Raw genomic sequence first — 11,962 nt, 5'->3', positions numbered from 1 at the left:
GATAGCAACCTAACTTATAATCACAAGTACTTATACCGAGCATTACTGACTGTTGTGGGAGACAACTCTAGTGTTGTTGTGAACCCTTTGGCTTCACCGAATCCCTTAGACAACCTGTACGCTTGTCCCACTTAATTTACCTCCGTCTGAACCCTTTTAGAAGAAGTCTGAGTTGGGTTCGTCATATAACTTTTAGGCTTATAAATTTATAATAAGCCGTAACTTAGGTCTATACCTAGTATATAAGGTTTTCCTAGATAAAGACCTATTAGTTATAGTTAGAGCTAATAAAATCTCTATTAGCTATAAGGATATATTCTATTATATTCTTTTATACTATAAAGAGTTCCTTTTTACCGTTATTATAGATAAGCATATAGACGGCCTAGCAGGCTATAGCCAGGACGTAGGACATTCTAATAGCCAATCACTTAACAGACCAATTAGAAGATTATTACTACTAAGACTAAGGTCTTTACTAGTGATAATAACATGTCACCGTCGATAACACGGAATTACAGGGTAAAAAGAGAAATAGTACTAGTAATAACTATTAAAGAGGGACAGACAATTATATATATATAGCTAGCTAGTCACTCGTTAGGTAGACTCTAAGAGTTTACTAGTAGTAACAATCACAATCACAGTACTTATACCAAGCATTGCTAATTACTATAAGAGATAACTCTAGTGTTGTTATAAACCCTTTAGCTTTACCAAATCCCTTAGACGACCTGCCCGCTTATCCCTCTCAATCTACCTTCGTCTAAACCCTTTTAGAAGAAGTCTAAGTTAGGTTCATCATACGTTGTTACTACTCCCTTTGTTCTATCATAGTTCAGAACGGAGGTGACTTTGACCTTGACATCGACATAGCTACTAACATTACGGCCAAATAGCTGCTTACCTAGCTTGGTCAACTCTAGTAGTAGATCTAGGAGTTAGACTAGAGAGATAAGGCTGCTTAAGCCTAAATTAAGGAACTCGAGAATGGTAAAAAGCACTTATAGAAGTTGGTTAACAAGGCCTATACCAAAATCAAGGCGCTCGAGACTGCTAAAGCGAGCTATATTAAGATCGAACTACCTAGCAAATATAGAGGAACTAAGGAAGATCTTATAGGATTCCTAACGAACCTTCGATCTTACTTCTGGCTTAATGATGACAAGTTTCTAGACAATAAAGCTAAAGTTCTTTATATGATTATAAGATTAGAGGGTAAGGTACTTAGATAGTTTAAACTTATATAGAATAACTATCTTATTAAGGAAGATGAAGACGACCGAGACGCGTTTATATAGGCAGTCTTTCGATCTTATAACCGTTTCGAAGAAGAGCTTTAGAAGGTTTTTAGTAATAAAGATAAGAAGATTTATATATAAGAAAGACTTACTAATCTCTAATAGACTAAGTTAGTAACCTCCTATATTATATAGTTTAGATAAAATATACTTAAGTCTTAGCTTAACAACAAGGTATTAATATAATTATTTTATAATAGCTTAAAGGAAAAGGTTAAAGACAAGCTATATAGGTATAATTAGCCTAAGACCCTAGATAAATATATTATATAGGCTATTAGAATCGATAATCGACTCTATATATAAAAGTAGTAGAAATGAGGCCAAATAAATAGAACTATAGTTAAGGCTAATAATAAGAAAAAGTAAGCGTACGTTAGTACCTTATATGGGACGTACCCTAGAGCTATAGATATAGATATAGTATAAAAGCAAGACTAGAAGAAGACGACTAAAGATAAGTCTAATGTTACCTATTATAACTATAGAAAGAAAGGGCACTATAAATAGTAATATCGAAGCCTAAAGAAAGAATAGAAGACAATCTCTAGAAAGGAAATTGTAGTCATCGACGAAACTACTAAGGACGTTATCGAAGTAGCGGCTACAAGCTACGAAGACAGGGGCAGTGATATAGATAGTCTCGGACACGATAGTAACGGTAAAGACAAACAAGTACTATACTCCGAACTAGTTATTATAGACCTAGAGACAGGTCTTGCCGAATAGAACATGGTAAGAGAGTATATACTACTAATTTCGATTCTTCTAGCCTTAAAGTAATAGGGTTTTACGGTTATATAGAGGCAGGATAGATTATAGATAACTAATACCTAAGGAAACGAAAGACCTGGACCTAATGTTCCATTCCTCTAGGAACGAATCGAATAGTACTATAATGAAGTTTTCTAACTTAATACGGAGCTACGTAAACGGGATAGACGCTTAACTTGACTTACCTAGTAGAGCGATGAAATGAGGGACGAGATAAGGGAACTCTAACGTATTGTAGAAACTATTAAAGGAGAATAGCCTATGATATATAATGGGCCTAATAGCTATACTAAGTACCTTAATAACTAGTAACTTAGTAACGACGTATAGAATATAGAATACTAGTTTATATACGCGAGCCGTGGAAAAGACAAGCATATATAGAAAAGCTATTAGAAGAAACACTCTTATCTTAGCATTAGAGTACCCATAGTCTATATATAGTAAGAAGGATTTGGGAAAGAATTCTAATACTTCCTAGATAACGCTACACGACTATACCCTCGATATAAGGTATATACGTAAGTGCCCTAGTTCTAGTATATAGTATATAAATGCCGATATTACTTCCGCGACAAATTCGAAAACAATCACTAGCTAACCTAACAAGGAAATGAGAACAGAAGCCTCCGCCCTATAGAATAGGTCTACGATATAGGAAATAGAGTAGCCGAATTACTCTAGAAAATCGAAGCTTGGAGTCTAGAAGGTATTATAGTAGTTCCAAAACAAGCCTAGCCTAGGTACTATAGAATAGAACAAGATATATAGAACTCGTGCTAGAGTAACGATTATCACGTAGATAAAAAGAAGTCGCGAATTCGGGAGCTTTAGATAAAGCTATAGCATATACGACGGAAAGTAGAATAGACCTAATAGTAGGAAGCTACAAGCACTTAATGGCTTATAGAAATGAGTATAATTAACGAAGCCGCTATTAGCCAAATAACTAAAGAGGTTAGTACTGACCTAGGAAACAGGTTAGGGCCCTTCGAGGGGCCCGGAAACTATTAACGCCCGAGTAGCGGCGAGTGGTAGCGTAGTATAGGAGGAACTAGCGTAAGAGACTACTATATCGAGACCTCCTAGCAGAAACATAGGAAATCGCCGTAATCTTTAGGCGACGGTGGCAAGACAAGTAACTATAGATAATAGCATAATAGAAACAGCATAAAATGCTTATACTAGTAGATAGTAGAGTAAAGATAAACCTAATTTCGCCGACACTTGTAAATTAGCTATAAATACTCTAGAGAATTAAGTAGAAGTATAATATAGTCAAAGGGCTATTTCTAATATAATAAGTATATAGGGAGACTAAACCGATCGATATCACTATAGTAAGGAAGACTATAATAGTCATATTTAGTATTATAAATATAGGTAATAATAAAGATATAATATTAGGGTTACTATAGTATAAAGATTATAATCCGGATATTAGCTAGAAGAATAGTAGCTACCTATAACCCTAAATAGAGTCGTATTTAACTAGCAAGATAAGGAGCGTATAAGGATTATAAGCAGACGATACTCAAGGGAAGGCATATCCTATAGATCTACCGCAAGAGATAGATAGTGGTAGGCAGACTACTATAGACTCTAGAAGAGGCAGTATAACGATATCGATATCACGACAGAGGGAACAAGCTAAACCGCCGATAGCTATTCTCTCTGTTAACAAATGTAGAGCATTGCAATTAGAGTAGTAGGTTAAGATAGGAGAAATCGCTAGCATCGCTATAGACGGAACCAAGTTCGTATACTATTAGAAAACCAAGAGACAAGACAAGACTAGGGAAGTACTAAAGGAATACAAAGGATACCTAGCATTCGAACCGAAATATCTAGAAGGATTGCTAGAACACGGCCTATAGAATTACGAGATTAAGCTTAAGGAAGGAATACGACTAAAGTTCTTTAAGATTTACTATACGAGCTAGACATAGAATGAAGAACTTAAGCGATATTTAGAGGAAAACCTTTAAAGAGAATATATCTGCCTGTTAATATCGCTAGTAGGCTACCTAATTTTATTTATACCTAAGAAAGATAGAAAGCTATAGTTATATATTAACTATTAGTAACTTAACGAATAGACCGTGAAAAACTAATACCTATTACTACTAATCTTATAGCTCTAAGATTAGTTAGTAGGAGCCTAATATTTTATATATCTTAACTTACTATTAGCCTATAACTATATATAGATTAAAGAAGGTAACAAGTAAAAAACGGCCTTTAGGATACCTTATAGTTACTATAAATACCTCGTCATGCTATTCGGACTTACGAATGTACTAATAACGTTCTATCACAAGCCAACCATATACCGCGACCCGGTAGGGCACAGGAGGCTAAATGAGCCACCAATCAAGAAGGGCACGAAGCGAGGCTAACATGGGATCGCTAGGGAGCACGGGCTACCACGGGCAAACGATTGCCAAAAGGGAAAGATAGTGGAGGATAGCTAGCTACCAAAGGCGATCTAAGGACAGGATAGAAAGGGACCATAAGCGATCGGCAGAAGTATATATACATGTAAATAGTCACTCGTTATAGTGGACTCTGGGAGTTTACTAGTGATAGCAACTTACAATCACAGTACTCATACCAAGCACCGTTGACTACTGTGAGAGACAACTCTAGTGTTGTTATAAACCCTTTGGCTTTACCGAATCCCTTAGACGACCTGTACGCTTGTCCCGCTTAACCTACCTTCGTCTGAACCCTTTTAGAAGAAGTCTGAGTTAGGTTTGTTACACGTTCTAAGCCCTAATTAATCAAGCTATCTGACCCTTTCTTGATAAATTTATAATATATTATCTTGATGATATACTTATCTTCTCTAAGATAATAGACAAACACTAGAAGCATATAAAAGTAGTACTAGACGTGCTATATATATATAAACTATTAGTTAATAAGGAAAAGAGCGAATTCTACATTAGGAAAATAGTATTTCTAGGATATAAAATATCCCTAGGATAAATCCGGATAGAACCTTCAAAGGTTAAAGCTATTAAGGAGTAGCTATAACTAACGTTAGTCACAGAAATACGAAGCTTTATCGGATTTATAAACTTCTACCGAATGTTTATTAGGAACTTTAGAGCAATCGTACGACCTTTACACAAACTTATTAGGAAGAACGCTAAATTCTAATAGAAAGAATAGCACGAGCAAGCATTTATATAGATCTATAACGCTATTACTAAAGATCTAGTACTAGTATTACTAGATCCTAAGAAGCCATTCGAGGTAAAAACGGACACTTTAGACTACGCCATTAGAGGACAATTAGGATAACAAGATAAATAAGGAAAGCTATATCCTATAGCTTTCTTTTTAAAGAAGCTCGATAGACTACATCTTAATTATCCGATCTATAATAAGGAACTACTTACGATTGTCAAAGCTTTTAAGGAATAGCAACTATACCTTAACGGTACAATTAAACTAGTATAAGTGTATACGGATCATAGGAATTTACGATACTTTATGACAACAAAGGAGCTTAATAGATAACAAATACAATAGGTAGAATTCCTTGTAGAATTTAACTTCGAGATCCGCTATAAGAAGGGTAAAGAGAATGTACAAGTAGATATCTTAAGCCGATAAACGGATTATACAGAAGGACAAATAGAAATAATACTACCGTTATTTAAGGAACGAACAGACGGAACGCTATATCACGAAATGTAGATACCTGTAGAAGATAATCTACTTAACTCGTTCCTAGAATACTATATAATCTTTCGAGAAGAAAGGATTAACGAGGCATAGTATTAAGTAGCACCCGGACCACTAGTACCTAACAGAGTAGAAGAAAGAGATAGGAAACTCTAGTACTAAGGCAAAGTATATATCTATAACTAGGATTAACAGCTATGGATAATTCGAGAACTCCACGAGTCAAAACTCGGAGGATACAAAGGAGTTACAAAGACTATCGTATAAGTTAAGAAATACCATGACTTTCTATAGTTAATAGTATAGGTTAAGGAAGTTATATAGAACTACGACATTTATAATTAAAGCAAAACGGCACGATATAAGCCGTATAGGCTACTTTAGCCATTACTAATAGCTAATAAACTATAGAGTTTAGTTACAATAGACTTTATTACGAAGCTGCTGGAATCTAAGGACACGGCTATAGGAGTAATCTATAATAGCATTCTTACTATAGTAGATCGCCTGACTAAATAGGTATACTTCTTTCCCTATAAGAAATCCTAAATAGCTAAATAGTTAGTAGACGTAATCTATCGGTAAGTTATATCAGTATATGCTTAGCCATAAGAATAGATTACCGATAGAGATACTAAGTTTACGTTAAAGTTCTAGCAAGCATTAATATAATAATTAGGCATCAATAGCAAGCTATTAATAGTATATTACCTATAGATTGATAGATAAACAGAGCGACTAAACCAAGTTATTAAGTAGTATCTCCGTTCTTACATTAACTACTAGCAAGACGACTAGGTTATACTATTACTAATAGTATAACTCGCTTATAATATAATACTAACGGAAACGACTAAAGTCACACTGTTCTTCGCGAATTACAGATATAAAGTAGACCTTAGGCAAGAACTAGAGGTTATAGTGCTAAGAGCAGTAGTCAAAGCGGAACAAATACACGTACTATATAAGAAGCTTAAAAAGAAACTCGAGTTTATCAAGACTAGAATAAAGAACTACTACAATAAATATAGGCTTAAGGGACCTTACCTAGAGAGGGGAGACAAAGTCTACCTAATTGTACGAAACCTATAAACCAAACGACTAAGTATAAAGCTAGACTTTAAAAAGGTCAGACCTTTCGTTATTAAAGAACGAATTTCAACATCTAACTACTAACTATCGTTATTATTATCTATACAACTATGGATAGATGTTTTTTATATTTCACTTCTCAAACCAGTACCAAAAAACGCCAAGGTTGCTATATATATCAAAGTAAATGATAAGGAAGAAGAATAGGACGTCGAAGAAATTCTAGATTTATATATTATTAATAGGGAACTATAGTATCTAGTTAAATGGCTCGATTTCGGACCAAAAGATAACTTATAGGAACTAGTCAAGAATTTAAACTACCTTAAGAAACTAGAATAGTTCTACTAGTAGAACCTAGATCGACCAAAGGAAAACCTAGGATAGAACTAAAGACGACGCCCTAGTTAATAGCATTAACGGCATCATTAATCTCTAACGAGGGTATAGTAGGCACCTCTTACTACTCTTACTGCTTAACCGCCTCTAACTTATCTAAGGTCGACAAACTACGCGCCACCATATTGGTACCTTTCTCTACTAAAAACTCCTTCTACTAACGAAGACGCTAGAGCTGTATAAGCTTTTCGGATAACTCGCGCTAGGCTTCTTCTAGACGGCGTTAGAATTTATCTAGCTTAAGTTTGGTACGACGTTTAGTATCCTTGATACGACGCTGCTCCTAAAGAATGCGATCTATTAGAACGAACATTAGGAATTATAATACTAAAAAAAAAAAAAAAAGGGAGACAAGCTTATAGGAAGAAAGCGGGATACTAGAGCTATTATAAGAATAACCTCGACAAATATAGGCCTTATAACGCTTTATACGTACAATCATTTTATAGATAAGGCCATATAATGTATATTAAGAGCAAGGTATAACAATAAAACCGTTCTTAACAATGTTCTAAGCAAGGGAAGTATAATAACATATAGAATACGACTTTCGTTTCTCTATAGGCATTTTATTAACATAGCAACTATAATATAGAAATAAGAAGAATATAATACTCATAAGCAAAGGGTATTAGCACTATTTGAAACGGCCTAAGAGGGCTTTCGGGTCGAAAGCCTTAAAGAGGGGCATTATATTACAGATAAGCATATAGACGGCCTAGCGGGCTATAGCTAGGACATAGGACATTCCGATAGCTAATCACTTGACAGACTAATTAGAAGATTATTATCGCCAAGACTAAGGTCTTTACTAGTAATAATAATATATCACCGTCGATAATACGGAATTATAGGGTAAAAGGAAAAATGGTACTAGTAATAACTATTAAAGAGGGACAGATAATTATATATATATAGCTAGCTAGTCACTCGTTAGGTAGACTCTAGGAGTTCACTAGTAGTAACAATTATAATTACAGTACTTATACTAAGTATTGCTAATTATTATAAGAGACAACTCCAGTGTTGTTATGAACCCTTTAGCTTTACCGAATCCCTTAGACGACCTGCTCGCTTGTCCCTCTCAATCTACCTTCGTCTGAACCCTTTTAGAAGAAGTCTGAGTTAGGTTCGTCACAACCGTTAAAAGGTTATCTAGTTAGGAGACGCTTTTGCTATAGCTGTTAAGCTTTAAGGGGCACCCTAGCCGACTTAGGGGTTAGGATAGATTAGGTTTAGAATGCCTAGAAGGTGTCGATTATAGCATTTTACTATTCTACTACTACTTAAAGGGAGTAGACAAGCTCCTATAATTCTACTAAGCCTAAAGGCCTATATACTCCTAAATCTATTATAACTATATTATTAATAACTCCCTTAAGGAGTTACTACTAGTAAAACGGTAGTCGAAATGTGATATACTAGCCTTATAGCATCTATAGATAAGCGTATATTGTTTTTTTCGACTACCTTAGGGAGGGAAAAGAGGAAGAATATAAGAGGTATATAGAGAAGTACCTTTTAACTAATATATATATATATAACCTAGGTAGGGCCTAGTTAGGCTCTAGGTTAGGCGCTAACCAGGCCTTGGCCGTATATCTACCGGACAAGTTATAAACAAGTAACAAATGCTCTATAGACCTATAGGGCAGGGTAGGTAAGGTAAGGTAGGTCCGTTCCGTGCCTAGATAAAGCCTAGGCATTATCTAGCCTAGGTATAGCTTAGGCCTATAATAAATATAACTATATAAAGTCATTAGTTATATAGCTATTATAGCTATCTAATATTAGAAGTCATTATTAGGAATTGTCCTCTAGCTAGGTAGAAGGAATGAAGACTTTTTAGAGCTATTTAACTATAATAGTTTGATTAGTCTAGCCTATCTCTATTACTATAAACTTCTAATCCTTTAATTTACTCTTATTGATAGGAAACCACTATTATTAAAGAGTCCTACCTCTAAAGATAATAACTAGGGGGATAAATATCCCTATTATAGAGATATACTTAAGGAATAAAGTCTAGGTATATAAACTAGGAGTTTTCTAATAAATTAAACGTATTTAGGCACTTCTAACTACTAAGCCGTTAATTCCCTATCCTTTTATAATACTATATTTGTCTATATTCTAACAGTTAGCTAGTAAGATATCCTTAATAGCTAGGATATTTAGCTATAGCTATTAACTATATATAACTAAATTAATAGCGCCGTTAATATAGACTAAATCTATCTTATAGGCTCGCTAGGTTCGAAGGATAAGGTTTCTATAAAGGAACCAGGTCATCTAGCCTTTTCCGACTATCATATAGCTAGCTCCTTATACCTAGAGTATTCGGCTAGCGAACTCTCTAATTTATATATAGGTTAGTAGGACACCTAGGGCAACTTAGATTAATACCTATTAGGTAAGCTATTCTTCCTATATATAACTAAGGGACTATTATAGTTTAGCTATAATTAAATATAACTAAGAGCCTTAGATACGACTATATAAAGTAGTAGGAGGGATGCCGAATTTATAGCTAATACTTCGTAATGAGCCGTAACTAGAGTAGTATTTTGCGAGCGTATCTTGAATATCCTGTTTAGTATAAGCTATATTGAACTGTTGAAGGTATTTGTAAAGTTTGGGGTTGATTGAAAAAGAACTGACCAAGTTGTAGTAAGTTGAAGTGGTTAGGTTGAAGTAGCGGTGTATGTGTGGCATCTGTACGAAAGGTAGGGTGTTCCGAATCCAGGGGGTCCGACTTGGCTATGGACTCTCACGAGTTACAAAGCCGAGTTATATACCACAGGCCTTTGTGCTTAACGAAGTCAGACCGCGATTGCGACCCGTCCCGTAATCTTCGGAGACATTGAGGAGTTGCCCAGGTTTCGTTCCAGTATCATACAACGAGATGATGGCGGCGCGAGGCTTCCATGGCATCTCCAACGACAAAGCTTGAGCGCCTTGTTGATCCTTCAACGGGAGCACTTCCCAAGGTGAAGCTTGGATGATGTGCGCTTCACGCGCTGAATCTGCGCTTCCAACTGGGCCCACCAACCGCACCAGGAGCGCCTGGACAATCTCCGTAAGCGCGTGCTGAAACCAACTGAGCGGCGACCGGCAACATGTTGGCAAAGCTGTCCTCCTCGCCGCTCTGCGCCTCTGATGGTAATCAAAAAACCGAGCCGCTGCTGAGGAGGCCCAGTCCAGCAACTCTAATCACCTTACCACGGAAGGTAGCAGAATTCGCAACGCGGGCACTTCCCCGCTTTCATCCGATGGCTTTCAAAGTCGGAGGAACCTTAGGTTGGTTCCTGGCCGAGGAACCCTTGCCCCACCAGTCCGAATCTGTGAATCTGAAACAGCGATTCCGTCCTCGGCCTGCAACTAAATTGCGGGGCCACATGCATTGTCCCCTCATGAGGGTTCAGATTCCAGAACGATGCGCGTTCAACAACCGTGGAACATGTCGGCAATTTGGCGCTTTTGCGGACGTCCTATTTAAACCATTTTCAAGCAGTGAAAGATCAAGATTTTTAAAGCAAACTCTTTCGTCCCTGGCAAGACCTGGAGTGCTCCGAGCTTCGCGCTGGGCAGTTGGTCTGAAGAAATAACCCCTCGCTAACCCCTGCCAAGTCGCTGAACTTTGATTTGCGGAGTGGTGCCATGGAGAACCCTGCAGGAACTTTTGAGGGGCGCATTGGAAGACGGGCAGTTCAGATGGAACATGCAGACGGAACCAAACTAAGGAATACCGACCCATTCTGCGATTTTAAGGTTCGGCCATCGACTCACTCGCTATCCAGGCTTCGGAAATACCGTGTACGCGTGCAAGGAATCAACCTGCCGTGCGGAGGGAGCCATCCCCGGTCCGCATTTCTATATCGGGATCGTTCCACCGTTTCAGTGAAAGCACATCAGCGGAGGCTTCGCACTTGTTGTGCCATTGAGCAGAAGTCCAACACTATCGACCGCTCCTGCCACTGCGAGTGGGTTAAAGGCAGTTTGCGATGCTCATGAAGTGACGTTTCCCGGAGGGAAACACGGTCGACGGTGGCTGTCCTAGATGATTTGGGTCCCATCGTTCCAGCGCCGAACAAGCCCCGGGGGGGTTGAAAAATGAGAACGAGCAGGAGGTAATGCCTAGGACCAGGTCGTGAAGATTAAGGCTTTAGGGTCTAACGGAAGTAAGAATAGGAAGCTAACGTTGGCTTACAAGTGGCACTGTATGTAATGTACCTAACCAAGAGTCCAAAAAGCTGTTCAAAGATGGCGTTTTCAGCACCAGGTCTCTGCCCCTTCCTACACTAACCCCACCAATGGGCTGCAGGGGATGTGTGGATGGACACATGCACGATGGAGCCCTGTTCCTTCCCCAGATTAATGATTGGGCTGCTGCGCCCGCCCTGGGGCAGTTAAACCTCGCAGACACCCTCCTCCTCTCGAGGGAGATGCGGCCTCTTTGTCCTTCCTGCCCACCTCAGCTTGAATTCTCCCAAGGGAGTCGGCTTCGATCCCGAGTCCGTTTTCTGTTTTTCCATTTCGAACTTGGGCTTGCAGTCCTTTTCTTTTCTCACGCCGACTTCGTTCGCGACTGCAACCCGCCACACTCATTCTCTTCTTTCACTAGTTTAGCAATTATTCCCCATCCACTCCTTCGTTTCGCCTAGCCTGCGACCACTCTCTTGCAGCTTGCCTTGCGTTCA

The 11,962-nt window shown here is 37.8% G+C and overlaps 1 protein-coding gene across 1 annotated transcript; it reads left to right on the top strand.

Annotated features, from left to right (window-relative positions):
- Positions 1–4,306: 4,306 nt before the first annotated feature.
- On the top strand, positions 4,307–4,474 carry MYCTH_52491 (uncharacterized protein; the record flags this gene model as incomplete). Its single annotated transcript, XM_003664598.1, has 1 exon — positions 4,307–4,474. A coding segment is annotated over one exon (168 nt), but the record flags the coding sequence as incomplete, so codon positions are not given.
- Between the last annotated feature and the right edge of the window lie 7,488 nt (positions 4,475–11,962).

The sequence above is a fragment of the Thermothelomyces thermophilus genome, chromosome 4 (assembly GCF_000226095.1).
Source record: "Thermothelomyces thermophilus ATCC 42464 chromosome 4, complete sequence".
Taxonomy (NCBI): domain Eukaryota; kingdom Fungi; phylum Ascomycota; class Sordariomycetes; order Sordariales; family Chaetomiaceae; genus Thermothelomyces; species Thermothelomyces thermophilus.
Note: the sequence above shows the minus strand (reverse complement) of the source record. Positions and strands in the feature narration are given on the sequence as shown.